Below are 26,081 nucleotides of genomic sequence, written 5' to 3'. Positions count from 1 at the left end.
AACAAATTTTTAATAAAATCATTCAACAACCCTATAAACATTAATTAATAAATAGAACACTGATTCGTTTATCGAATTTGAGATCCCGAAACCACCGTTTCTGACACTACAGAAAATAGGTCATTACATGACCCATGTTTTGAAAATTTTCTATTATTTCTGAAAAAGTTTCTAGTTTAGTCCTTATTTATTCTCGGGTCAACTTAAGAGCTTTCGTAAACTCGTTTAAGACTCGGTTTTGGTTGTATTTTACATTATTCATGGAATTATGACACAATTTGATGTTTAAATTAATTAATTGCTTTAAATGGTAGGTGTTGTATTTTTATATATGTGGCAATATTTCGTAACTTGGGTTCAGTGATCGGACTTGACGATTGGGTTGAATTACGAGGGGTTACATATTAGTTTAAATTATTATTACGAGTATAATGATTTGTATCTGTGAATTGTATTGAAGCAGGAACAAGAAGTGTAGGTTTTGTTCACATAACAAGTTTATTATCGAGAATGTTAAGCTTGATAACTTCAAGTTATAATTATATGGTAGATATATGCATATGATAAACATGTTTATTTAGGGAGAATGGCTAATGTTAATATTATCTACTTAAATTATAGAAAAACCACTGAATATTTTACTCAACATACAGATTGCTTTCTCTATGCGCAAGTTAGATGTCTCCCTCCTCCTCCTCCTTCTCCTTTTTTTTTCTTTTTCTTCTTTATTTGGTTAATTAAAAGTCTTATAAGCCTATTAATTTATAGTTTTAGGATTTTAAATATTAAAATGTAAATTAAGCATTATAGATTTGTAAATTTTAAAGTAAAAAAATGTGTTTACTTATATGACATTGACGTGGTGTAACACCTGGATTTCTAATAACCTGAAATTAAGAATAACTAAAAGACTAAATTGAAAGAGACCGCAAGTTTGTGGCCTATATTGAAAGAAATGGGAAAGCTAGAAATTGAATTGGGTATGGTTGAGATCCAATTTTGGTTCGGTTAGAATAGAACCAGTTGGTTCCTTAGTGGTAGACATAATAATTAGCCATGGACGACTCTCATAGGATTAAAATTGGCACGGGAAGGTCTATAAATAGCTGGGAGATGGCTTCTTAGGGTTGATTTTCTTTCTGATTCTGATTCAGTTTCTCTCGTTCTTCATCTTCTTCGGTGGCTCGAAGAATGAGTAGCCATGGAAGGTTCTACATAAAGTAGACTCCATAAGGATGGGGCTGAAAAAGTAGGGAAACCAGCAAGTGGGTAAGGTTCTTAACCCTTTTGTATACGTAGGGTGAAGTTTATGGACATCAGAATTATTTTAAGGGTTCTGCATATCATAAAATTTTAAGTTGTTGAGATGTAGTGTAAGTGTAACTAGTGGGTTTTTTTTATAATAAATTGCTACCTGGAAAATGGAAGCTCTGATACTCGAGAGAAGAAATAAGTTATGAAGACAATAGAGTTTAAGGTGAGTTTCAGAATCCAAACTTACTGTTAGGTTTACTACTGCTTAAGTATGTCATGTTTGCATGAGCATGATAATATGATGATATGAACATGCATTGCATGTCTGTGGGAAAAACCTTCATGGGATAGGTCAAGTATGGAAGGGAAAATGGGGAAAGAACTTTTAGTTACTGCTTTAGTTGAAGCTCCGAACCTTGCAGAAAGAACATTGCAGTGTTCAAGCATCAATGTTAGGTTGTGTAAATGAGGTAATGGGAGGAGGATTTGAGAAATGAGATAATGGAATGGTATTTACCACGACGACAGTATCGATTGGTCCTTCAAGGTGACACTGTGATGACAGTATTGTTAGAGTATGCCCAAAGATTAATCATGAGATGGTTCTAATAACATACTTGATTTATCATGTTTATTAATATAAGGCGTTACCATTATTATTTCAATTTCTTTTCTGTGTGCATAAATAAACTGTTTTATAGTAATGTCCTGAGAATAATATGATTATTCTTAAAAAGTCCTTAGTCAAGTATTATTGTTGGCTAGGACAACAATAATGCATTAAGACTAACATGTAGTTGATTGATGATAAAGAGTTGTCATTGATATGAAATGTCAAGATCGATGCATGAATATGTATGTTAGAGAACAACATATTGGACTAACCCATTATGAGTATGTTTCTTAGATTATTATGTAATTGTCACAACATTACTCATAGTGATTAATATGTATATGATCCTCAGACTTGAGATCATCATAATCCCAACATCGTGAGTTGTGTATTTTGATACAGTCAAACGTACACTGTAACTGGTTGTTCTATAAAGGCTGATGTTGGATATACCACAATCTGTGTAGAGGGATATGGTTGATCGATATAGGATAAGTTCCTCTTACATAATGGGAGTAATATCTTAGACCACTTGATTGAGTGAGACTAGAAATGCATGGTCATGCTTAAATAAGCTGATATGATATGTCATACTTATTTGTATATCATAGTCTACTTAAGATATCAAGGAACATGGAATGGACTATGCAAGTGTGACTATTCCATGACTTGTGTCCAATCTAGAGATAAATGACTTAAGGATTATTGCATGAAAGGTTAATCATAAAAGGTTATATCGAATCATGATTTCTTGTGACTTAGGTAGCAATGATGCATTGCTAGGGGCCACTCATTGTTTGTAACATTGGACTCGTTCTAGTATTACTGCTAACGTTACAAGAACCTACAAGGTCACACTCTATAGTTGAAATGAACAGAATAAAACATAGTTGGTATTGTGTTTGGTTATCGCTTGAATTTAATTAATTATAGAATTAATTTAATTGGGTAATCAAATATCGAACACATTATATGTACAAGGTTGTTGTACGCATAATGAACATGAATTTGGTTAGTATATAAATTCAAATAAATATATAGTTTACCGAAATCATTATTATAATTAATGCAATTATAATTTTTGGTTTAAAAAACATTGATATATTTATTTAATTTTAAGAAACCCTAAAAAGGGGTATAAAATCCCATTTTTCTTTGCTTGGTGGGTCTAGCAACCGTCAAAGCAAAATCTTCTCAAAAATAGTTTTTGGGATTCTTTCCGTTTATTGTCAACAGGGTGGATTACGTAGAGGCCGAAGTCACGATAGATTGCGGCTAGATTCGATAGCAGATCAGATTACTCGTTGTCGAGGCATTGCTGTTTACTTAGAATCACCATTCGGTAATTTCGAAACCCTTTTTCACCCCGATTCGTTCCTCACATATGGATCCATGGTTAGGATCGCTGGATGCTTTATTTTTCCGCTGCGCCGTAGGGGTGCCGACGTTCCAACGGGTATATGGCGCAAGACCATAGATGAAAGAGGCTATGGCAATATGGTATAAAGTATGTAGCGTGAGACCATAGATGAAAGATGTCATGGTGGCATTATACACGGTAATGATAATGGTGTAAGACCATAGATGAAAGACACCATGACAGCAAGGTAAATGGTATAGGGTATGTGGTGTAAGATCATAGATGAAAGATGCTATAACAACTAGATTCATGAGTAAGACCATGGATTAAAAACTTTATGACATCACAAGATAGTACGTCGGGACGACGGATCGGTTTAAGACCATAGATATATGACTCCATGGCATCCACAAAGCAAGTCCATTGGGACAGTAAACACGAAACAAAGTAAGTCCGCTGGGACAGTAAACACAAAACAAATAAAGTCCATCGGGACAATAAACACTGGCTCTGTTTGCAGAAACATGAGAAAAAAGATAAGAAGGGTATAAGACCATAGCTCAGCTATGACAACCCATAGAGTCTGCCAGAAAACAGACACGGTAAATCTGCCAAAACTTCAAGCGAAGGGTAAATGGCCAGAGTGCCAAGTATGGGAAAACCACAAAGGTGGAAGAAAAGTTTAAGGAAAGCATGAGTATGACAAGCAAATCATAAGGTATCCGCCAAAATGTTGAATGCGGTAGGGATAAAGGTGAAAGCCAAATTTGGAATAAGGTATGGGCGAAGACCCAACGAGAATTTAAAGAAGATAGGCTAGGCGAGAGTTGACCTTGTTATGGAAATGTAAGACATGAGATTATCCAAGGATCACAAGATATGATCCGCAATCATGAGCTACTAAGAAGAGTGCAATAAAGAGGTATAGGAGAAGTGAGATGACAAGCTCATATAGTTGCAGGGGCAATAACCTGTTAGTTTCGCAAGTTGGACTGCCATTCACTTATGGGGTAGAAATATACCCAAGAAAGGACTGGTATGAGAGGTAGATTACTGGAAGTAATCCCCCTTCTCCAAACAATAAGGTGGAATAAGGATGGGTTCGCCAAAGTGGTGAGTCGTGCTGAAGGTTAGCACCATATGAAAGAGTTGATGAGTCTTTCTAGACTAGGTATGGAAAGAAAGTGTTTGCCAAGGACTAGCCAGACCATAGAAAGCCACTAAGGATTGGTATGAACAAGTCCACTAAGGAAGGAATGTCCTAAGAATCCTTGGACGGATAGTTGAAAAGGATACCAAAAGGGTTCATAATAAGAAACCGACGAACAACCAGGTTAATTTAAGATCGGTGAGCACTCGTATAAGGGGGAAAGAGTAAGGAAAGAAATATGAGAAGTAAGGAATGAATTCGTCGAGATGGCGAAGTGTCAGGGATACAGTCGAGCGGAGAATTCGACTAGAGGAAGGTTTCATGGCAAGCCAAGTAGCTCGAACAATTGGGTGGAGTCCGCCACCCTAACAAAGCAAACTTGTCTTAAGTGAACAGGGAGTAAATTTATATTTAATTTATTTTACAATTGTGATAGGTTTAATCATGATCGGTATAGGAATTCACTAAGTTCAATCGAACTTACGAAGTTAACTAATTTTAGCAGGACTTGTGAGGATGATCGAGGACTCAAAGAAGAAACGAAACCAAGTAAAGTGAAGATCAAGAATCATTGTTGGATCGAGTCATGCACACAGGGAAAGGACATAATTGGCGGCTTTACTACAGGATCATTAACGACAAAGCCCGATAGCACAATTAGAATCTGGATTTTAGGACAGATAGTCCTTAGTTAAGGTTTAAGATTTGTAGAAGGGCCATTGTAAATAAAAAAATCATATTAGAGATAGGAATCTAAGAGACTAAGCATTTGGTGGCTTAAGGCATTAGTCATAAGAATTATTATTTTTAAATTTTTAAATTTTAATTTAGACTGTTATATAGTAGTTAAGCTAGCAATTATTAAGCATAGGTCCATTTGTGACGCTCCATACCCGGATCCGACGGACAGGTCGGGCATGGGGTGTTACACATGGAAAACATGTTGGCGTTTAGTGATACTATTTGTCATGTGATACTTCCATCACACCTTTAATGTCAAATAACAACACAATAATTTAAATGTTACAAGTCGATAATGTTACTGAAATTAAATTTTGGTGACCAAAACTTTGTTTAAACTAGAGATGTTCATGGGCCAAATCGGGCCAGATTCGGGTTGGGTCTAAGCATGATATTAATATACTTTATGCTTGCCTAAGCTTGGCCCAACCCAAAATATGGGCCTAGAATTTTGCTAAAATTTTTCCCATACCCGCTCATATTTGCAAAAGACTAACCCAAGCCCATTTTAGATCCTTCCATATTATATTTTAAATATTTTTTAAAAATATTTATATTATATTATTTTAATATTAATATTATTTTATTTATTAAAATTTTTTATATAGTCATCTTAACATTATTTAATATTTATATTAAAGTAGTATTATATATTTAGTATAAATTTATTTTTTTAATGCATTATGAATAACATAATATAAAATATTATAAACTTAAAAATAGATCAAATTAATTTAAATCTTAAATGTTCAAATCAGAATCTTACTCTTATTTTAAACTGACTTAATTTTTTATTCTAACCCATTTTTAGAGTTTAATATTTTTTACCAATTTTTTTTAAAATCTGGACGTGCGCGTGGAGGAATAACTTACCCAATAAGTCTAATTTAAACAATACATAAATCACTATTTTTTTTAGTTTAACCAAAATTATATATTTCTAACATTTCCCGACTCACTCCCATCCCGTACCCTCTCTCCCTCTCTGTTTACTTGGTTGTGGAGAAACCTTTTTATTTCCAAAGGCATCGGTTTACATCCCTATTTGAAAGCTTGATGAGTAGGGTTGTGCTAGGCTTGCCAGGGCCATGGGCTGAGGATAACCGTGAGCCCTCTGATCATTACACTACCAAAATTGGTGGACTTCCTGTATTTCTCCTTCTCCCTCTTTTCATCTTCATATGTATTCATGTCCTCTGCTAGGTCAAGCCCTTCAGCTGAGTAAATCAATCTTTGTGGGTTTTCAAGCAAAACATGAAGAAGGCTATCTACAAACACATGGGTTAATGTAGTTCGGATTTTGGGTCGTATTTTGATCCTTAAATTAGTGGGTTCGGAGGATATTTAAAGCTTTTGTGCTCCCTCACTAGCCTTCTGCCTTTTCCTTAGACGTCTACTCAGCTAAACCTAGCAGAGGACATCAACAGTTTTTCTTTTTTGGGTTATGTTTTTCTATAACTTCAACTTTGTTCTTTTAACAGGATTGGCCTCTTCCTATAGAGGCTTTGAAGTTCAACCCTACACTTATTCACTGCACACAATGTGGAAGTAAACTCTGTCTTGTTGCTCAGGTTTTTCTTATTCTAACTCTAATGCATTTTCTTCCTGTTGTTGCCGACAAAACTTTTAACATTTGAATCCAATAATTTATATTATTTGGCTAAATTCCTGTTAAGGTTTATGCTCCAGTTTCAAGTGGAACTTTGAACATAGAAGACCGTCTACTTCTTGTTTTTGGTTGTGTGACACCAAATTGTGGTAGCTCTCCTCTCAGGTTGTTTCTCTGATTTGTTTGTTTGACCCTTGTTTATCATTTAAACATGATTCTTTTAACTGCATAGGTGTTATGTTCTCTTTTAGTCAGTGTTGTCAAGGCGTGTTCTTAGGTGCGCCGGCGCGCCTTGGCACTGGACAGCAAAATCGCCTTAGGCCCTTTCAGGAGAAGTCCATTTAATCAGGTGCACACCTACTGCACGTAGGCACCTACTTTTGTAAGGCGATAGCCTTTAAAAAAGCCTGCCTAATTGAAGTTATCCTTAATTTCTTTTAATTTTCACTTTTTTTCGTTAGATATGCCTTAGTAAAAAGAGGATAGTACCAGACTCTAATACATCTTAATATTTGAGTATTCAACAATAGACATTGACCATAGGGAAATCAAGTATATTGACCAACAAAAAAAATGCATGTTTTGTAGATAAACTAGACCAGACTTCAGAGTTTATTATAAATCTCAAGCTTTATATTACATATAAAAATTCACACATTTACATATTGCTCATTACTTTTCTCAGGCTAGTGCTTTTTTTTGCCTTGTGCGTTGCGCCTAAGGCAAAGGTAACTAGTGCTTATAATGCACCTTGTGCCCTTCACACACCACTGCTTGTAGTATGAGAATAATGGCTACTTAGATGTATACTTTAGTTAATGAAATATGATTATGTAGTTGGCGAGCTCTTCGGATTCAGAAAGTGGAAAATGAATCAAAGGAATCATCCTCTGCTGCTACTCTGGATAAAGCTCCTTCAGCTTCATCTCCTGTTTCTGTTTCAAAAACTAACTGGTGGGAGAATTTGAGTGATGAGGATAATGAAGATTTGGATTTGGAGGACTTGAGTAAAGCATTTTCTGAAGTGGCAAGCTTGAGTTCTGAGCCCAAGAAGACAAGTAGCAACTGGAACTCTGAGGGTGCTGTGAAGCATTCTTTGTCTTTAATTGCACAAACAAGAGGGGTAGATACTGATACACCAGGTGAGGTTGCCCTTATTGTGATGTATGATTGCATGTGATAGCTTAAACTCTACAATCTGTTCTACAATTAAGTGTCGTCGATGCTAATAATCACATCACAGCCAAGTTCTTCTCTACACTGCTGCAAACAGTGCAGTCTCATTCTTTCTGTTTCATATGTATCTTGTACCAATGGGTCTGGGGTGTTGCATTTTGATTTTTAAAGTTGCTTTAAATTGCCATCTAAATTTCTTTCTTCATGTTGTTTGTATACTAATTTTGTCGTGCTAAAAGTCTTTTGCTGGATTCATTTTGTACCTTTATTGCAGTGATGTCATGCTTCTACATTTATAGTCAGGCGGAACCATCATCAAAGGATTTTTCTTCTATGTGTTCAAATCACTCGTCACTTTCAGTCAAGGAGAAAGAGGGTGATATTGATGATCATGGACAAGAAGAAACATGGGAAGCTGAAAATTATGAATATGATAAGGCTCTGAATGCTGACAGGACTTATCTCAAGTTCAAAAAACAATTGGATGCATCTCCAGAGCAATGTTTTAGGTAATTTAGGGTTATTTGTTGAATGTCTATGCCGGAAACCCTTTTATAAATTGGCATATATGGACGACCTCTCATTTCTTTACTGTCACCAGTATTAATGCAAAGCTAGAATGATGCATATTGTTCCTTATTGTATATTCATTGTTTCTTTGTTGCTAGGCCTTTGTTATGGCTCTAAAAGTTCATAAAAAAATAGAATAATGAATGTACTCGAAATTTAAGGTCATATACAATATTTCTGAAAAGGTCTTGCAATGCAGTTAACCTTTTCTTTTCTTCTCAAGGAATCCCTGGTCAAGTTGATCTGCTTTTATGACTTACTGTCACCAAAACGAAAGGAGAATGTAACCAAAAGAAAATTGGGAAGCAATCACTTTGTTATCACCCAGATTACCTCAAAGTTTACACTAATTCCATTTGTAATTTGATTTGGGCACTGTTACACATTATCATTCTTTTCTGCAAGTAGAAGGGGAAAATGGAGAAAAATTTAAGTTTTGATATCTTGATGTCTCAAATAGAGTGTTAAGTTTGTTACGGATCATTATGTTCTCAGATATGCATTCGGTGGGAAACCTCTTCTGGCTACAGCAGAGGTGGATAATGCTGGGAAATGCGGGCTTTGTGGTGCATCAAGGCACTTTGAACTGCAGCTTATGCCCCCATTAATATATTTTCTGCAAGAAGAAGTCGATGGTTGTCATAAAGGTTCTCTGGAGAACTGGAACTGGCTGACTCTTGTTGTCTATACCTGTTCCAAGGTGAGAAAAAAAGAAAAGAAAAATGGCTTGTTCTGTTTGTTATTACTATGATCATTTAGCTCAGAATTTATATCAAAGAGCTACTGGGTTTCTTAACTTTAGTACAATATCTGCTATGCTTTCTAAATTGATAATTGTTCCTTAGGGCCCCAAGTTTTAACTACTTATGAGATCAACCATTCTGCTTAAGCCTGCAGATACTTTTTACTTTTTTCCTTGTTTTGAGTGGAAAAAGCCTTCTATTCACCCATGTGATATATATCTCTTTGCAGAGCTGTTCTAATTCATTTGATGAAGAGAAGTCCATCCATGGCCATGGTCAATGGTTTGTCGTAGAGGAGACTGTTCTCATGCAATTCGATAAGCCCTTAAATGAGTGTCTTCAATGCTATTTCTCATGATTTACAATTTTTGTCAAACATTTGTGTGAATAGGAACTCTTTCAGTCTTTAATCTATGTTGAGCAGCTTCCATGCATACAGAGATGAACCTACAAGGATCCTGAAAGTTTACTGATTTATTTTATGCCCTCGACAAAGCTAGAGCGTGTCATTATTATCTCTGACAAAGTGTTATGCATTGGTTGAAGATCGATGAGAGGTATCAAATTTTGTATCATGATCTTTGGTTTGCTTTAGTTTATAACTTAAATTCTTCTGTTATCTTATGTAGATGGTTTTCATGGCATTAAATTGCACAAGGATCTTTCTACATGGCTTACTGGACTACTTTCTTTAATCATCATCTATCTATAAACGAAGTCTTTGATTGAATTTGATGTCACCAACTCAAGAAAGTATCTATGATTTTATTTATAAATAATAGGATTTCAACTTTCAAGCGGTTGTGATGCATCTAGTCCCATCTGGGGTAGATCTTAGTCATCAGTCCATCTTTGGTGCGCAGGATAATGGATACAGTTGGAACAACTGGAGTTTCTCCCAATACATGAATACGATAGTTATAAATAATAGCAGATGCCACAGCTTTCATCTGAAGAAAAGCCACATCCTTTCCTAAACATGTCCTTGGCCCTGCATTGAATGACATGAACTTGTATGATGGCTCATGTTTGATCCCTCCTTTCTCGGTAATCCATCTTTCTGGTTTGAATTCAAAGCAATCTTCACCCCAGACCGACTTCATCCTTCCCATTGAGTACAAACTAAACACGATTTTGGTTGTTGGATGAATTGGATGCCCACTTGGAAGCGTGTCTGGTTTAAGGGGTTCCTTGTGTTGGAAAGGAACCGGCGGATATAACCTTAAAGCCTCACATAATGCTCCATGTAGATAAACCAAATTCTTTACCTCCTTAGCATTGAACAGTCGCCTCTTTTTGGTTTCCTCTCCAGGTATTATCGATTGGAGCTCTTCAATGATCTTGTTTTCCACTATCGGATGCCTCGAAACAAGCCAAATGAACCAAGTAAGAGCGGAGCTGGTGGTGTCCCTCCCTGCAAGCATCATATTCAAAATGGTATCTCTCAAGAATTTATCATCACATGACTTCTCTTCAAGAATGTATGATGTTAAGAGATCCACACCACCATCCACAGTTTCTGATATCATCCCTTGGTTCAAATCTTTCCTTTTTTGGCATATATATTGAGCCATAATATGATCAAGAACTTCCCATGCCTTTCTATATTTCTTTTCTTGTCCCATGTTCATCCACCTCTGCAACTTAATAAAGCTTTGTGGCGTGATGTGCCGATAAAACATCACTTCGGCAGCGTCATCCATGGCCTTGGAGAAAGGAACATCAGGGAATTCGACGGAGAGGCACTTCGGGTCATAGCCAGTAACCAAGATGCAGGTAGCATCAAATGCGAACCTCTGGAAAACATCTTCTAAGTTAACCACTAAACCTTGTTTGGCAACATGGTCAAGAAGAGGAATGAGCCCCTCTTCCTCCTTGGCTCCGGTAGTCCTTGACAAAAATCGGTAGAACAGCTGATGCCTCATGAACCCTTGAGCAGCTATCCTTTGTTTTCTCCACAAATCCATATCCACATTGAAAATCCCGTCTCCCAAGATGTCAAAAATCTGTTTGAATCCAGGTCCTTTGGGGAAGTTGTTAAAGTTGGAACTCATAATGTAGTGAATGTTGGAAGGATCGCAGGTAACCAGTACGTTCGTCTTAGCAAACCCTTTGAAAAGAAAAGTGCAGTGACATATCTCGAGTGTGTTGGTAAACCAGTCATGCAGCCGAGGAATGTTGAAGAGAAACTGTGGCATCATCCCAACAAGCGGGAAACTCTTTGGAGGCCCATGATACTTATCTCTTAAGCAGTAGAGAAGCAGAAAGCAAACGAGAGGCAAAAAAACTTCAAATAAACCCACAAACGCCATCAAATTGGAAAAGCTCTGGGAAAATGTTTAAATCAGCTTCGGAGTTCCATGTTCTTAATTCAATTTATAAAGGGAAGTTTAAGCTGCACTTATCATGGCTCACTAATTTGTACGTATACATTAAAAGCATCCCATGGTGGGAGAATGACAGATACCAGAAAGAAGAGGGATGATGTTTTCAAAATCATCCAAAGATTTCACACTTGGTTACGGATACTTCAAAAACATTCATCAATAATGCCTCCAAATTTGGGAGTTCTAACCACTTATCACTTATTTTATAAGATTTCTATCCTCTATTTTCCTAATATATACTTGTATATTCTATAAATTAATATTTATTAAAATTTCCATGTACCATTTTTTTAACTTAACATGAACGTTTTAAATGCTATTTTAAATGGTGGAATTTAAAAAATTTTGGGTTGATGATAGAATGTATATATAGCACAGTAAAAAATATATATATAAAAAAAAGAAATGAGACGTGCAAAATTATAATTTTTTTATGGAGTTAAAAAAAGTGTATTATTAATGTATTAAATACTTACATTTTAATTTAAGTTTGTTTTTTATTTATTAGAAGTATGTTTGATAAAGCCATTGAAAATGACTTTTTTAAGAGGTTATAAGTACAATCATAATTAATTACAATCAATATTTTTTTTATGCAATACAATCAATATATTCAAATAGTTATGTTGATATCCTTTTTTAGTCCGTTTGATAGTTGAATTGAAGACTGTATGAACCTTTTGCAAGAAGAGAAAATCTTCAGAGCATTCGCTGATACTTAAATCAACGATGGCACAAAGAATAAAATTTAGAGTGTAGAAAGGATAATATACCTCATCTTGCAAATAGACGTAATTAGGGGTTGGGTCACTCGTACTGGGTCAAAGGCCCTCCTGAAAAGTGAGAGGTTTAGACAAAAATATAAGTTTGAAAAATAAAGTTGAATAAAAAATAAGGCATGTTTTCTAGATGGTTCGGGCCTCGGGTAAGTTTTTTTAACCCGACCCGGCCCAAATTTGCCTAACTTGTTTTCACTGTTGTTTGTTATTATTTTGATGTTTTGTTATTATATTGTTACTATTCTGTTGTTATTATTTGAATATTGTATAACTATTGTTTTATTATTAATTTTATTACTATTTTAGAGGCAAATTACTTGCTAAGTTGCAACTTTCTTAGTGTACTTATTTAAATATGAATATTCTTTTAATATATTTCCAGATTGTTGGGAAACATTTGTTTTAATATTTTTAGTGTATTTGATGTACTATATTTTTTGTACATTAAATCAAAAAACAAACCGATCATTTTTGTTAAAAGTTTCATTCATTTCTAATGTTAAAAACTAGTGTGGCTGATAGAATAAATAGACAGTTAAATGTAGCGTGTCACATTTATGAAAATAATTTTTAACAGAATGACCAATTTACTATTTAATTTAACGTACGATGACTACTTTATTCATTTTTTAAGTAAAGGAAGCAAATGTTTACCTTTCAAAACATTATATACGATACGCATTTTTATCATTTGTTGTACAAAGATTTTTTACATGTTTATGATTGTATGTTGCGTTGATGTTATTGTTTTTATGTTCTATATTGTATTTTATATCACTAGCCATATTGTATTCTTAATTCATAACATATTGTAAAATATTTATTACTGTGATTCAATTTAAAAAAGTTATTTGTATTGTGTTGTATTCGTTTAATGTGTAAAGTATATAATTAATATTTTCACATTAATAATTCGTTTACAGCTCACATATTTGTTGTGATATGACATATTTTAATAATTTTAATATTCCTTGTATCATGCTTCAGTTAATCCCATAATCTGTACAGTTTTTTCATGATTCAATTTCTAATTTTTTTTAGGAATTAATTTATCAAAAAAATTATAGAATAATATTTATATATTTTAATAGAATTTTTAAATTTTACAAATAGAATCAGAAGTTGATAAGTGCCCTATGAAATATTTAAAAAAACAAATGACATTTTTTTTAAATTACTTGTAAAATAAAAAAGTACATTATTAATATATCAAATGCTAATCCGAAAATTATATATTAATATAAATATTATGTTGAATTAAAAATGAATATAAATCAAGCAGGTATGACAAAAAGAAATAAAGTCCTCTCCTTGTAGGAGATACTATAAGGGTAGATGGTGGTGGGGAGGGATACCATTCTCATTGTCAGAAAATCCTCCCATCATATATCACATTTGGTGGCAGTCACATTTAACTAAAAATCTAATTTTCTTGAAAACCAAATAGAAAAAGATATTCAGATTTTCCTTTTTTAGACTACACACTAAATGCTTTGCAAATGATTTCAAATAAAAACAAATTTTATTATTATTCAAATCCCCATAAGTTTAATAATAAATCACTTACCCTATGATTTGAAAAATATTCAATCTCCAGCTTTGACAAAAAATAATTTTAAATACAAAATAAAATTTCTTTATTACATTTATTTTTTGTTATCTTTGATAATTTGTTTCATAATTTTCAATTAAAAGTAATAAAAATCTAATTAGTTATAACGTTGTTTTAATTACTATTAAATTATATTATATTCTAATATAAACCAATATATAATTTATTTTCCGATCAATATTTGTAACTTTAATTTTTAAAGATTTATCATAAACCATAATTGCACTTTTTCTTTTTGTCTTCTCTTTTACCTTTTATTTTTAATTTTTTTTACTCAAATACATATTAAATATTTTAAAATTAATTTAATATATATGTATAATCCGAGACGAATTCATTTTCCCTTTATTTCTTTTATTTTATATTTAATTAATTATTTTTTATAAAATCCTTTTAAATAATAATAGTTAATTTTAAATAAAAAATTTAATAAATTCAGCTTAAATTTAATATATAAAGGAATTAAATATAAGTTTAAATTATTAAATTTCACTTAAAGTTAGAATTGTTCGCAGGTCGAATCAAGTTAGTCCATTGGCTAAATTCAAGCTACCTTTGCATATAACCCGACAATAAATTTCACTATTTATTTATTAATAAAATATTTATAAAATATTTATATTAATAAAATAAGCCAGATTTATTTTGGGTCCAAAGTTGTTTAAAATAGAGAAAGTGCATAAAATAAATAGAAAAAACATAAATAAATAAGAGTAAGAGTATAATTATCTTTTTATTTAGGCTTAAATACTTATTTAACTCTTAAATTTTCCATGTTTTAAGTTGATATTTATGAGTTTTTTCTTTATCTCAAGTTGGTACTTAAATTTTCATTTCGTCAAGGTTTTAGTATTTTTTTTAATTGGGACACGCAACACTTTCAAATAGTAACATATGACAATGCTAACTTCATTATGATATTATTATTTATTTTAAAAAATAAAAAATAATTTTTTTAAAAATTTTAAAAATATAGTAAAATTTTTAAAAAATTTTAAAAATTAAATTAACTTTTGTTTAATTTTTAATTTTAATTTCTCCCGAAAAGGGTGCCAAGTCCATGGTGTTGGTCAAGATGAAAAGGAAACTAAACAAAAGTTAATTCAATTTAATCTTTTTGTAATTTTTAAAAACTTTTACTATATTTTGTTATTATTCTTTTATGATTTAAAATTCTTTACGTATACTTTTTAAATTTTAAAAAATTAATATATTTTATTTTTTAAAAAAATAAATTATGATGCTAGCATTGTTATGTGTCACTGTTTGAAAGTGTCACATGTCCTAACTTGGTACTGTTACAAAAAAAATAATCAAAATCCTTGACAGAATGAAAATTTAAGTATTAGCTTGAGATAATAAAAAACCATAAATATCAATTTGGGATAAAATAAAAAATTTAGGAGTCAAATATATATTTAAGCCTCTTATTTAAAATTTATTTAATAAATAGCTCTAAATAACGTTTATGCTATTTTATTCAAAACTAATTTTCAAATAAATGTATTTTAGATAATTTGGGAGATAAGTGTCTTTTATCTTATTAAAAGAGATAATTAATGTAATCATTGAACTTAGTAACTAGAACTATTTTGGTGCTTGATTTAATAATTTAGTCTATTTTAATTTATTTAGTTTCGTAATAGTGTGATGATATAATATTCGAGATTGTATCATATCATCATTTAAATTTAATAAAAAATTATTTTTAATTTTAGGTGATCACAATGATATATAAACAAAATACAAATACCAAAATTGAAGGGCCTTTTCTTACGAGAAAAGAAAAAGAAAACCAAAAATTACAAATACCCTAAAAGATATTACCTTGCCTACCGGTATTGAAATATTCAGAGAAGAAAAGAAAAGGCTAGAGCCAAGGTGGTAAGGCCACGTTACCTTTATTTGGCAGCAACGTGTAATAACTTGAATCCACCTCCTAACTACAAAACCCCAAAGCAAATACCATTACCATTTTCTTTTCTTTTTTTTCTTAATTTAGTTTAATTTATCTTTTTAGTTGCAAAACTTAAGAATGAAAAAATCTAGAAGCAGCTTGATGTTCCTTCTTGTTTGGTTAATCTTTGTGTCACATCAAATTGTATCAGTAGTTTGTGAAACAGGGCAATACATTGACGACGAAGAAGAGAAAACATCCTTCTTCCATGTCGTATCAAGCACCATTTCTTCCTTGAAGAAATCTCATCTTACTTCTTGGGAAAAGATCAAAACCGTTCTCCATGGCCTCCAGCTCAAGTTCACCCCACCTAATCTAGAGTATGGCACACACACACGCACACTGTGTTATGTTTTTCTTATTACATCCATCCATCCATCACTAACATGCTTTGTTCCTTGTTAGTTTTAGAGCTCCAGGCACAGGCACAACTGGGGTTTCTGAAAGTGCAGGGGAGGATACAAAAAAAGGGATCAAACAAACGGGCACAATTGGAGGTTCTGAAAGTGCAGGAGAGAATATTAAAGAAGCGGCCAAGAAAAGTGTTGAAGCAGGCACAGAGACGGTCGAAAAAACTGCGAAATCTGCTGCAGATGCTGTCCACCACACTGCTGAGAAGCTCAAAGAGACTGTCTCTGATAATAAAGGATCTCGTGATGACCTCTAAATCTCATTTCTCAATCTCTCTTGTACTCTTTTCATAGTCTATATGTTTCGACTTGGATGTTTGATGATTTCATACCAAAACTTTGTTTCATCTTCTGGTATTGTTGATGGATGCATCTACCAACCTGAACCAAATTAATGGGAATAATCAAAGCATTACTTTTTTTCTTATCTCTCTCCATTCTCTATCATAACTTTAAAAGGAAAAAAAAAAAAAAAAGCTTATAGAACCCAATGAGCTAAGCATCATCTTCTTCTCCACTTGCAGAAAAGCATGTACTTCCGAAAAATGGCAAATTAGGAGTCTCTTTACTCAAAAAATTGGAAATCAATGTGCCATTAATTTGTTTTTTAATCTATATAAGCTTCTTTTAAAGGAATATCCTCGACTAAATGAAGTCCCTTGTTTCTGTTGAAAGCTATCTTAACGATACGATCAGCCTTGAAATTTTCTTCGCGAGGTATAAGCTCAAGTTTCCATTGATCGAAATTCATCAAGTGTTACGGAATATATTTGATAAGTACCAAAAAGGATGTCTTTGAGAAGGATTTCTGAATAGCTCTGAATAGCTCAAAAAGCCTATTGACTATCTATTCTGATCACCACTCGATCATATTTCCGATTCTGTAAAATCATCAATCCATTAAGAACACCCTATAACTTAGCGTTGAAGACCGAACAATGTCCCAAATTCCTAATAAACCCAAGGAAGCAACCCCCATGACAATCCCTCAACACCGCTCCAGCAGCGGCCAACCCGAAGTCTAACTTCAAAGTGCCGTCAGAATTCAAACAGATCCAAGAACCTTCCCCATTGACTGACATCCTAACATTTTGTCTCATGGAATGAGATACCTTGAGAGAAGAGCTACATTGTACGGCCGAACTGTACAATCCTTTAATTATTTCGTCAACACTCCACTCATTACATTGAAAAATGGAAAGGTTTCAGTTCTTCCAAATATGCCACACAATTAGACCAAAGGAACACTGCCAATCCACTTCCTTTACGGAAAAGTTATAACGACTTCCCAAATTGGATTTAAGCTAATTTTGTAAATTTCCTGAAAAGAATCTACCTTGTTTTTCCACTGGTATAAGCTGAGACCACACTTCTTTAGCCGTGGAACAATCCCTAACGGCGTGACCGACATCTTTCGGTGCACTCCCACATACCGTGCAACGCTCTTCTTCCCTATACCTCGCCTTTTCTGCTCTACCTATGTGAGAAGTCTCTCTTTAAAAGCGAGCCAAAGAAACATTTGAACCCTCTATGGTCCCGGGAATTTCCACACCATATGCCATGCATCATCACTTGAATTCCATGTCCTCTCTCTAAGCATTCGATAAGCACTCTTAATAGAGAATGACCTTGATATAGACCTAACCCATACAATTTTATCTGGTCCTGATAAAGGATGAGGAGGATGAATACTTACAATACGTCTAATGACATCATCTGGCAACCAAACTTGGAACAAATCCATATTCCACGAATTATCTTCAATCACCAATTCTCTAAGGGAACAATCTAAATCTAGATTAGAATGAGAAGGAATGTGATTAACCAAAGGGCCAATCTTCAGTATCCACTTATCCTTTCAACATCTAATACTTTCTTTATTACCAATTGACCAAAATAAATTATCTCGAAGTACGACCCATATTTTAGAAAGAGACCTCCAAAGGAAAGAACACTTACTATAAGATATGTCTTTTGGGATGCCTCTTTTAACACCCATACTTAGATCTAAGAACCCACACCCATAAAGAATCAGTGTTGGAAACAATATTGAAGCCTAATTTCAGTATAAAGAAATTATTTTGATCTCTTAACTGTCAAAAAACCCCAACCCACCACAGGCTTTTGATTGGAAAATCTTCTACCATCTCACCAAGAATATCTTCTTGTTTCCCCCAACATCCCTGTAATTCATGGATTTAAATTACTTATTATTTAAGTAAATAGATATTTATTATTTATTTTTAAGTAAAAGATATTTATTAATTAAATAATTATATTATAAGATTTTTATGTGATAAATAAATTAAAACATGACAAATGTATGATGATGATATAGTACATGTGTAAATATAAGTAATATTACACTTGTAATAAATACATTGATTATTAAATAGATATTTACTAAGTTGTTATATTATTATTAAACAAATAAAGCATAAAAGCAAAAGGAAATAAAACAAAGAAGGAAACCAAAACAGAATAGGCTATTCGAAAGTACCAGGGAAAAAGAAGAAAAGAAAGAAAAAGGAAAAATTAGGGTTTGGAAGCTTTAAGCTTTAATTGGTAAGTCAATTAAGTCTTTTTTACTTAAATTTGATGTTTTAGAAGCTTTAGAACAAAGTTTTGTTGAAACTAAGTTGAGGTTTTGGAAGGTTTTTTTAGGTTTTTGAACGTAGTTCATGTTGAACAAAATAATAAATTAGGGGTTTAATTGAATGAATTTTAAGTTAGAATTGATTAAAAGATTAAATTGTAAACTAGGCTATAAGTTTTGTGTTGTAGGGATTAAATTGAAAGAAGTTTTAAATTAGGGTTTTATTATGAACATTAGATAGTTAAGTAGAATATGGAAGGAAATTGAATAGAAATAAAGTATGAATTAAGTTAGAAAAGTAAATGAGTTAATTAGGATTAAATTGGAATTAGGGTATAAATTGGATAAAAATTCAATTATTATCATTAATTAGTGCTGTGATTAATAGTATAATTATTTTAATTTCTTTAGCTAGCAAAGATTGTCGAGGAGTAATCGAACAAATCCGGGTTTGTATTACTATAATTCAAACTACTATTTATTAAAAGTTATATTTAAATTTACGTGTATGGTAAGTAAAATTTTAAGGTTGGTATCAATATTGAAAAGAATGAAATTGAGATGAAGTATGATTATGTATGTATTAGGGGTGAGCAAAACTCGATTCGACTCGAAAAAATCGAAAAAAATTTGAATTTCGAGTTAAACGAATCGAGTTGTTCGAGTTAATCGAGTTATACGAATTGACTCGATTTTTTTTTTCGAATTTCGAGTTCGAATCGATTTGAGTTTTTGAATTCGAATAACTCGAATAATTCGAATAATTCGAATATCAAACTATAATATTTTACATTTTTACCTCAAACTCCCAAACCTTTTTACTTTTCCCTCAAAACTTTTACTCTTTCCCACTTTCCCCCCAAAACTTTTACTCCCCTCCCCTCCCAACCCCCCAATCTACCCAAAATCCATTTCCCACCAAAATTTTACTCTCCCATTTATTTTTTCTCAAAATTTTACTCCCAAAAACCTTCAAAACCTTTTATTTTCCCCCAAAATTTTTACTCCCTCCCACTTTTCCCCTAAAACTTTTATTCCCTTCCCATCCCACCTCCCATCTATCCCAAACCCTCCCCCCTCCAATTTTTTTTAATATTTTCCCTTCAAAATTTTACTCCCTCCTTTTTACTTTCCCTCAAACTTTTATTCCCCAAAACTTTTTATTTTTCCCCTAAACTTTTACTTCTCACCATTTACTCTCAAATAAAAAATCAAAATTATCCAAAAAAAATCACTAAACATAAATAGTAATAATTTTATTTACATCTACTATTTATATTATTAAATTAAATTTCACATTTTATATTATTTATATTAGTGAATTGTTTAGTCATATTGAATATTTATATTAAAATTGAATTATTAATTATTCCATAAAATATTCATGTTAAAATTTTATATTGGTATCAATTTCACATTTTATTTTTAAAATAACTTTTATTAAAAAAATCATATTTTTACATTTAATATATTTTTTAATTCTAAAATACATAGTAACAAGAATATGAAGATAATTGAAACAACTAAGCAAGCAAAGAAGCTAACCAATATATAAAAATTAATAAATAAATTATGAAGTGATGAAAGTTAATAAAAAATTTGATTAAGGTGGACAAATTTTATTACGATGGGTGACAATGGTTACAAGGACCCAAAATTATTTTTTAAAATTTAACTCGAACAAATATATTCGATTCGATTCGATTCAAATTCCATCTCACTCGACTCGATTCGAGAAAACTTCAAATAAAGTTAGGATGATAAAATGAGATTCGAAAACTCGATTAATTCAAAAATTTTCGATTCGATTCGATCGAATGCTCACCCCTAGTATGTATACTTGATAGTATATTGTTGAAAAGTGGAAAATTGTATCGAACTGAATTGTACATTGAAATTGAAATTGAGAAAGTGATTTGAATACCCTATTAACTAATCGAGCTTAGTCGGATATAATTGGCATGCCATAGGATTGGAAGAGTACGGAAATTTATCGGCTTTGCCGATCAGGCACTATATGTGTCATATTAGGCACCACTTATGTCGTTTCAGGCACTTTATGTGTTGTATACTGCTTCTAACATATTGATCAGGTACTGAATACCGTTTTAGGCACAATGTGCCGTACTAATGTGTTTGGTTGGAATCCGTGTATCTGCCAAGGTCCAGGTTTGTTAATAGGGTGAATAATTGAAATGTGAGAATTGAATGAATTTGATTGATCATACGACTAAAAGTATAAGAAAGAAATTGTTAGTTGAATTGTGAGATTTGAAAATATGAACCTAAGGTTCATGAATTGATCAAATTCAAGTTATTAATATATGATATTGTTGATGAATTATTATATGAAATATGAAACTGAATGTAAATTAGTTCTTATAAGTTATAAATTTTACATGTTTAATGTTATATGATTAATATTTATAATTCATTAAAGTTATATAGTTTGAATTATGGTAATACCACTGAGTACGAAATACTCAGCGTACGGTTGTTTTCGTGCACAGGTCAGTAGAAATCAAAGGTCCCGGTTCAGCATCCAGATCAATCCCGACTTCAGAGACAATTTGGTAAATATGGCATGAAACTAAAATGGAAATAAATGAAATTATTAGTTCAATTAAAAAATTATTTATGAATGATCAAGTAGATAAATTGTTAAATTAATGTTGTAGGCATAATTAGGCATGTTTGATTATGGAGATGTATAGGTTGTTGTATTGGTTGCAAATTGGTTGTAGTTTGAAATTGCAGGGAAGGTTAGATAATTATAAAGGGGTTATATTGAGTTTTTTTTTAAAACAAAATTCTGAAGCACTCAAACAAGTCTCGATTCACTTCTAATACGTATTCTAGGCCTCGAAGGTCCATGAAAGGGACTAAATCATTAAATTATAATATGTATGTTATTTATTTGTAAATTTAATCGTAAATTATCTGATATGTTCGGTAATGCCTCGTAAGCCTGTTTCGGTGATAGTATGGGATTAAGGGGTGTTACAGTTGTTGGTATCAGAGCTATCAGGTTTAGTCGATTCTTGAGTTAAATCGAGCTCGAAAATTGAGTCTATAAGTACATGCCACTGTTGAGTCAAAACTGAGTCGGGATTTGGATGCTGACCTATTTTGTTGTTATTGTTTTATAAATTAAAGATGTCAGATGAACGAATAAATGATATTGATCAAGAAATGTACACCGGAGATGAAAAATTGTATGGATTAGATGAAACCGAATCAATAACACCTAGTGTAAACCTAATGAGAAATCAACCTTTTAATGTAGATAGAAGAAATGATAGAAATAGAGATGATTCTCACTTACTACGAGTTATTGCTGATGCCTTACAAAGAGCAGCGGGGACTGCTCCTGCTACGACTTCCATACTTACTTAGAGATGGGCCCCGATAAAAGAATGAAAAAAATACGGTGCCACTGAATTCTTGGGTTTGATGGGAGTTGATCCATCCACAGTAGAGAATTGGATGGAATCAACTAAAATAATTTTGTTACAATTGGAATGTACTCCCCGAGAGTGTTTGATTTGCGTTGTTTCTCTATTGCAAGAAGAAGCTTATCTGTGGTGGGAATCCGTAATTCGACATCTGCCAGCAGAACATGTAACATGAGAATTATTTCAGAAAGAATTCTAGAAGAAATATGTCGGGGAATTATATATCGAAGATAAAAACCAAGAATTTTTTATGTTAAAACAAGGTGATTTATCAGTAGTGGATTATGAATGAGAATTCTCTAAACTCAGCTGATATGCTTCAGAGTTTATACCAACAGAGGCCGACAGTTGTAAGAGATTTTTACGGGGCTTAAGAGATGAAATCAGGGTATAGTTGGTATCTCATCGAATCAAAGAATTCGTAGATTTGGTTGAGCGAGAAAAAATGGTAGAACAAGTTCTAGGATTGGATAAAAAGTCAGAAACAGCGAGATTGATCGGGAAACTAGTGGGAGCCACTAGTTCAAGTCCTTTACCAAAAAGATCTAGAGAATCCAGGGGTGGTTGGAGACCGAGTTTTAGATTGGATCGAGGTGAGAGAAGCCAGAGAAAATAGAGAATAGTATCTACCGGTAGTGTGAGAGATCCATCTCGGGATGTAGAAATTCCAGAATGTGAACATTGTGGGAAAAAGCTTCTGGGTGAATGCTGGAAAGTGATTGGAGGTTGTTTCTGTTGCAGATCAACAGAGCATTTTGTTAAGGACTATTCGAAGAATAAAAATGTTACACGTACAGCATCCCAAAGATCAATGTCAATTGCTCGAAGCAGAGGTTCGAGCAGAGGTGGTTCTGTATCCAGAGGTGGAGGTGTATGGAGGGGCAATGATATAGTTACACTGCAGTCGGAGGCTATAGCACCAGCCAGAGCATACGTGGTTCAGACTCGGAAAGAAGATAATGCACACAATGTTGTAACAGGTATATTTTTACTGTATTCTGAAGCTTAATAGAAGTGTCTAGCCCTTTGGGACAAACCATGTCTGTGGACCGAGTGTGCAGGAGATGCCCATTGATAATACAGGATAAGATGTTTTCTATTGATTTATTGATCACGTCTTTCGGTGACTTTGATGTAATCTTAGGTAGAGATTGGTTGTCTGAACATGGAGTGGTATTAGATTGCCATAAAAAGAGGTTCAATATTCAGACAGAAGATGGGGACATAATTGAGGTGAATGACATCCGTACTAGTGGATCAACACGTATCATTTCAGTAATCAAGGCTAATAAATTGCTTCATCAGGGTTGTACAACATATCTAGCTTATGTTATTAATTCTGATTCGGTTGGTAGTCAGTGCAGCAAGATCAGAACTGTATGTGAGTTTCTAGATGTATTCCCTAAAGAACTACCGGGCTTACCACCTGACAGAGAGGTTGAATTTGCTATTGAAGTTTATCTGGGTACAGTTCCAATTTCTATACCTTCGTATCGAATGTCGCCTACTGAATTAAAAGAATTAAAGATACAGTTACAAGATTTGTTAGATTTATGATTCATTAGACCGAGCATTTCACCTTGGGGAGCTTCAGTATTTTTTGTTAAAAAGAAAGATGGATCAATGCGGCTTTGTATTGATTACCGGCAGTTGAACAAAGTAACAATCAAGAAACAGTATCCGTTGCCCCGTATAGATAATTTATTTGATAAGTTGAACCCCATACCGTTTCCCCGATTTTTAGTGGTGATGGAACAGTGGTTACAGGACCATAAATTTTCATCTTGTTGACTCATAATTATTATTTTTAGAATATTTATAGAGTCATTACTGTCGTATTAAAATTTGGTTAAGAAATATTAATGTTTAGTTAGTTAATTAAAAAAAAGGACTAAATTGAAAAATGCGCAAAACTTGCTAATTATAGCAATTAGGTGATGACATGGTGTAATTATTAATTGAGGAAGGACTTAAGTGATAATTAAGCCCTAAATAATATAATGAGACAGCAAATTGATGGATAATGACAAAATAATGAAATTATAATGGCAAACTTGTAATTTAGTTAAAATTAAAATAAAATTAAGTGAAAAGAAATAGGTTTCTTCTTCATTTTACATTGCCATAGCCGAAATTCTTGGTTTTTCAAGCTAGGAGAATCGGCCAAGCAAATTGTTATGCATGTGAGTGAATTTCTTACCCGTTTCTTGTAATTTTTACGTTTTTGAGATCGTTACAACTAGGTCTAGCAAGCCCGTACCTTCGTTTTCGATTCTGTTAAAAATTTTGGAAGTTTCCATTGATGAATATTAGATGTTTTTGATGAATAAAATGGATTTGGAGCTTTGATTGTGTTGTGTGATGATTTTGTAAAATGATTTTTGTTAAATATTGATTTTAGGATTAAATTGTGAAAATGTCAAAATATTAGGGTTTGATACTGAATTTTAGGTTTATTAGGGGTTGTATGAGGGCCTAGAATATTTGGATAGATTATTGATTTGAGAAAATTAGTTAATTTGTTAGATTAACTAATTAAGAGATTAAATTGTAAAAGTTTAGGGTAATTACGCAAATTCAAAAAATAAAAGGTGTAATAGGCCCAATTTGCCCGGCCCGTTAGTAAAATAAACCAAATGAAAAAACAAAATTAAACAATCCAATAAACAGTCCAAATTAAAAAAATTCACCAGACTCAGATACAATCCTTAGCCCAATCGCGTTACAAGCCCAAATAGCCCATTTTTTTTTACATTTTTAGAAACCCTAAACGGTTCTAGAAACTAAGTCGTCGCAAGCCTCCAGCGCCACAGCCAAGCCTCCACCGTGACGTTCGCTTCTCTCACGAGTGCCTACCTCCTCACGCACGTAGCGCCACCACGAGCCTCCAACTGGCCTCCGTACGGCCGTACCTGCAGCAAACAAAAACAAACACAGAGCAATAAAGAATAATAGAAAACACAGGAGAAAAGAGAAAATTTTCGGGATTTTTCTGTATTTTTCTTTTTTATTGTTATTTCTTTTATTTTTGTCTATAAAAAGCCAATTGTAACACTGAATTTGGGGTTACATACACATAATCAATACAAAAAAAGGAATCAAAAAATTTCAAAAAAGGTGATATTTTTTTCTTTCTTTCTATTTTCGATTCGTCTTTTAAAAAATAGGAAGAATAATAAGAAATAGAGAGAAGAGGAGGGGGTTACCTCTGCTAGTCTGCCGTCGGCCTCCATATGCTCTGTTACAATCAGAGATTGAAAGGGGCTGTTGTTTCGGCTGAGAACGGCGGGAGGTGGCCTGGGATGCAATCAATTTCAAAGAACCGAAAAGGAAATAAAGTGATTTAGGTTTTTTTTAATAGTATGTATATAGATTAGGAAATGACGTCGATATGGTCAAATTTCAATGGCTTTGAAAACGGCGCCGCTTTAGCCTCAGTGACCCGCGCGGTGACCCGACCCAGGGGAAGGATTCGCGTGTTTTCGCTTCAGTGGGATATTTGCGCAAATGGTCCTCCTGCTTTTATAGCGCATCCGGATCAATTCGTTCACTTCTTTTAAATTTGGCCTATCATTTATCTATTGCTTCATTTTAGTCCATATCGCAGAGCTGCGTTTTAGGAGGATGGGGAATATTTCCCAATTAGTCCCCCATGTTATTTGCGCACTG

General features: G+C 33.1%; 3 protein-coding genes across 4 annotated transcripts; 2 read left to right on the top strand and 1 right to left on the bottom strand.

Moving 5' to 3' along the window:
* The first annotated feature begins 6,035 nt into the window (after positions 1 to 6,035).
* On the top strand, positions 6,036 to 9,725 carry LOC107948411 (programmed cell death protein 2-like). Its single transcript, XM_016882949.2, has 7 exons — positions 6,036 to 6,267; positions 6,600 to 6,689; positions 6,795 to 6,892; positions 7,565 to 7,869; positions 8,178 to 8,412; positions 8,969 to 9,173; positions 9,446 to 9,725. The coding sequence occupies exons 1-7, from the start codon at positions 6,175 to 6,177 to the stop codon at positions 9,572 to 9,574; spliced, it is 1,155 nt and encodes a 384-aa protein (XP_016738438.1). The 5' UTR covers positions 6,036 to 6,174; the 3' UTR covers positions 9,575 to 9,725.
* A 236-nt stretch (positions 9,726 to 9,961) lies between these two features.
* On the bottom strand, positions 9,962 to 11,889 carry LOC107948410 (alkane hydroxylase MAH1). The gene has a single exon (XM_016882948.2). The coding sequence runs from the start codon at positions 11,526 to 11,528 to the stop codon at positions 10,029 to 10,031; it is 1,500 nt and encodes a 499-aa protein (XP_016738437.1). The 5' UTR covers positions 11,529 to 11,889; the 3' UTR covers positions 9,962 to 10,028.
* A 4,026-nt stretch (positions 11,890 to 15,915) lies between these two features.
* On the top strand, positions 15,916 to 16,788 carry LOC107949282 (uncharacterized). Of its 2 annotated transcripts, none has more exons than XM_016884005.2 (2): positions 15,916 to 16,271; positions 16,363 to 16,788. In XM_016884005.2, exons 1-2 carry the CDS (start codon positions 16,030 to 16,032, stop codon positions 16,616 to 16,618), a joined length of 498 nt encoding a protein of 165 aa, XP_016739494.1. In that variant the 5' UTR covers positions 15,916 to 16,029; the 3' UTR covers positions 16,619 to 16,788. The 2 variants fall into 2 exon arrangements, with proteins under 2 accessions (XP_016739494.1, XP_016739493.1); XM_016884004.2 differs by having other exon boundaries at positions 15,942 to 16,271; positions 16,357 to 16,788.
* The last annotated feature ends 9,293 nt before the right edge of the window (positions 16,789 to 26,081 follow it).

This window comes from Gossypium hirsutum, chromosome D11, assembly GCF_007990345.1.
Source record: "Gossypium hirsutum isolate 1008001.06 chromosome D11, Gossypium_hirsutum_v2.1, whole genome shotgun sequence".
In the NCBI taxonomy this organism is placed as follows: Eukaryota; Viridiplantae; Streptophyta; class Magnoliopsida; order Malvales; family Malvaceae; genus Gossypium; species Gossypium hirsutum.
The sequence above is the reverse complement of the archived record's forward strand: the minus strand, read 5'-3'. Positions and strand labels throughout refer to the sequence as shown.

Bases quoted from the DNA above. Each gene is read 5' to 3' on its own strand.
- LOC107948411 (XM_016882949.2), top strand. From the start codon at position 6,175: ATGAGTAGGGTTGTGCTAGGCTTGCCAGGGCCATGGGCTGAGGATAAC. The intron at 6,690-6,794 runs GTTTTTCTTATT...ATTCCTGTTAAG, and splicing joins AACTCTGTCTTGTTGCTCAG to GTTTATGCTCCAGTTTCAAG. The intron at 6,893-7,564 runs GTTGTTTCTCTG...ATGATTATGTAG, and splicing joins TGTGGTAGCTCTCCTCTCAG to TTGGCGAGCTCTTCGGATTC.
- LOC107948410 (XM_016882948.2), bottom strand. From the start codon at position 11,528: ATGGCGTTTGTGGGTTTATTTGAAGTTTTTTTGCCTCTCGTTTGCTTT.
- LOC107949282 (XM_016884004.2), top strand. From the start codon at position 16,030: ATGAAAAAATCTAGAAGCAGCTTGATGTTCCTTCTTGTTTGGTTAATC. The intron at 16,272-16,356 runs GTATGGCACACA...GTTCCTTGTTAG, and splicing joins TTCACCCCACCTAATCTAGA to TTTTAGAGCTCCAGGCACAG.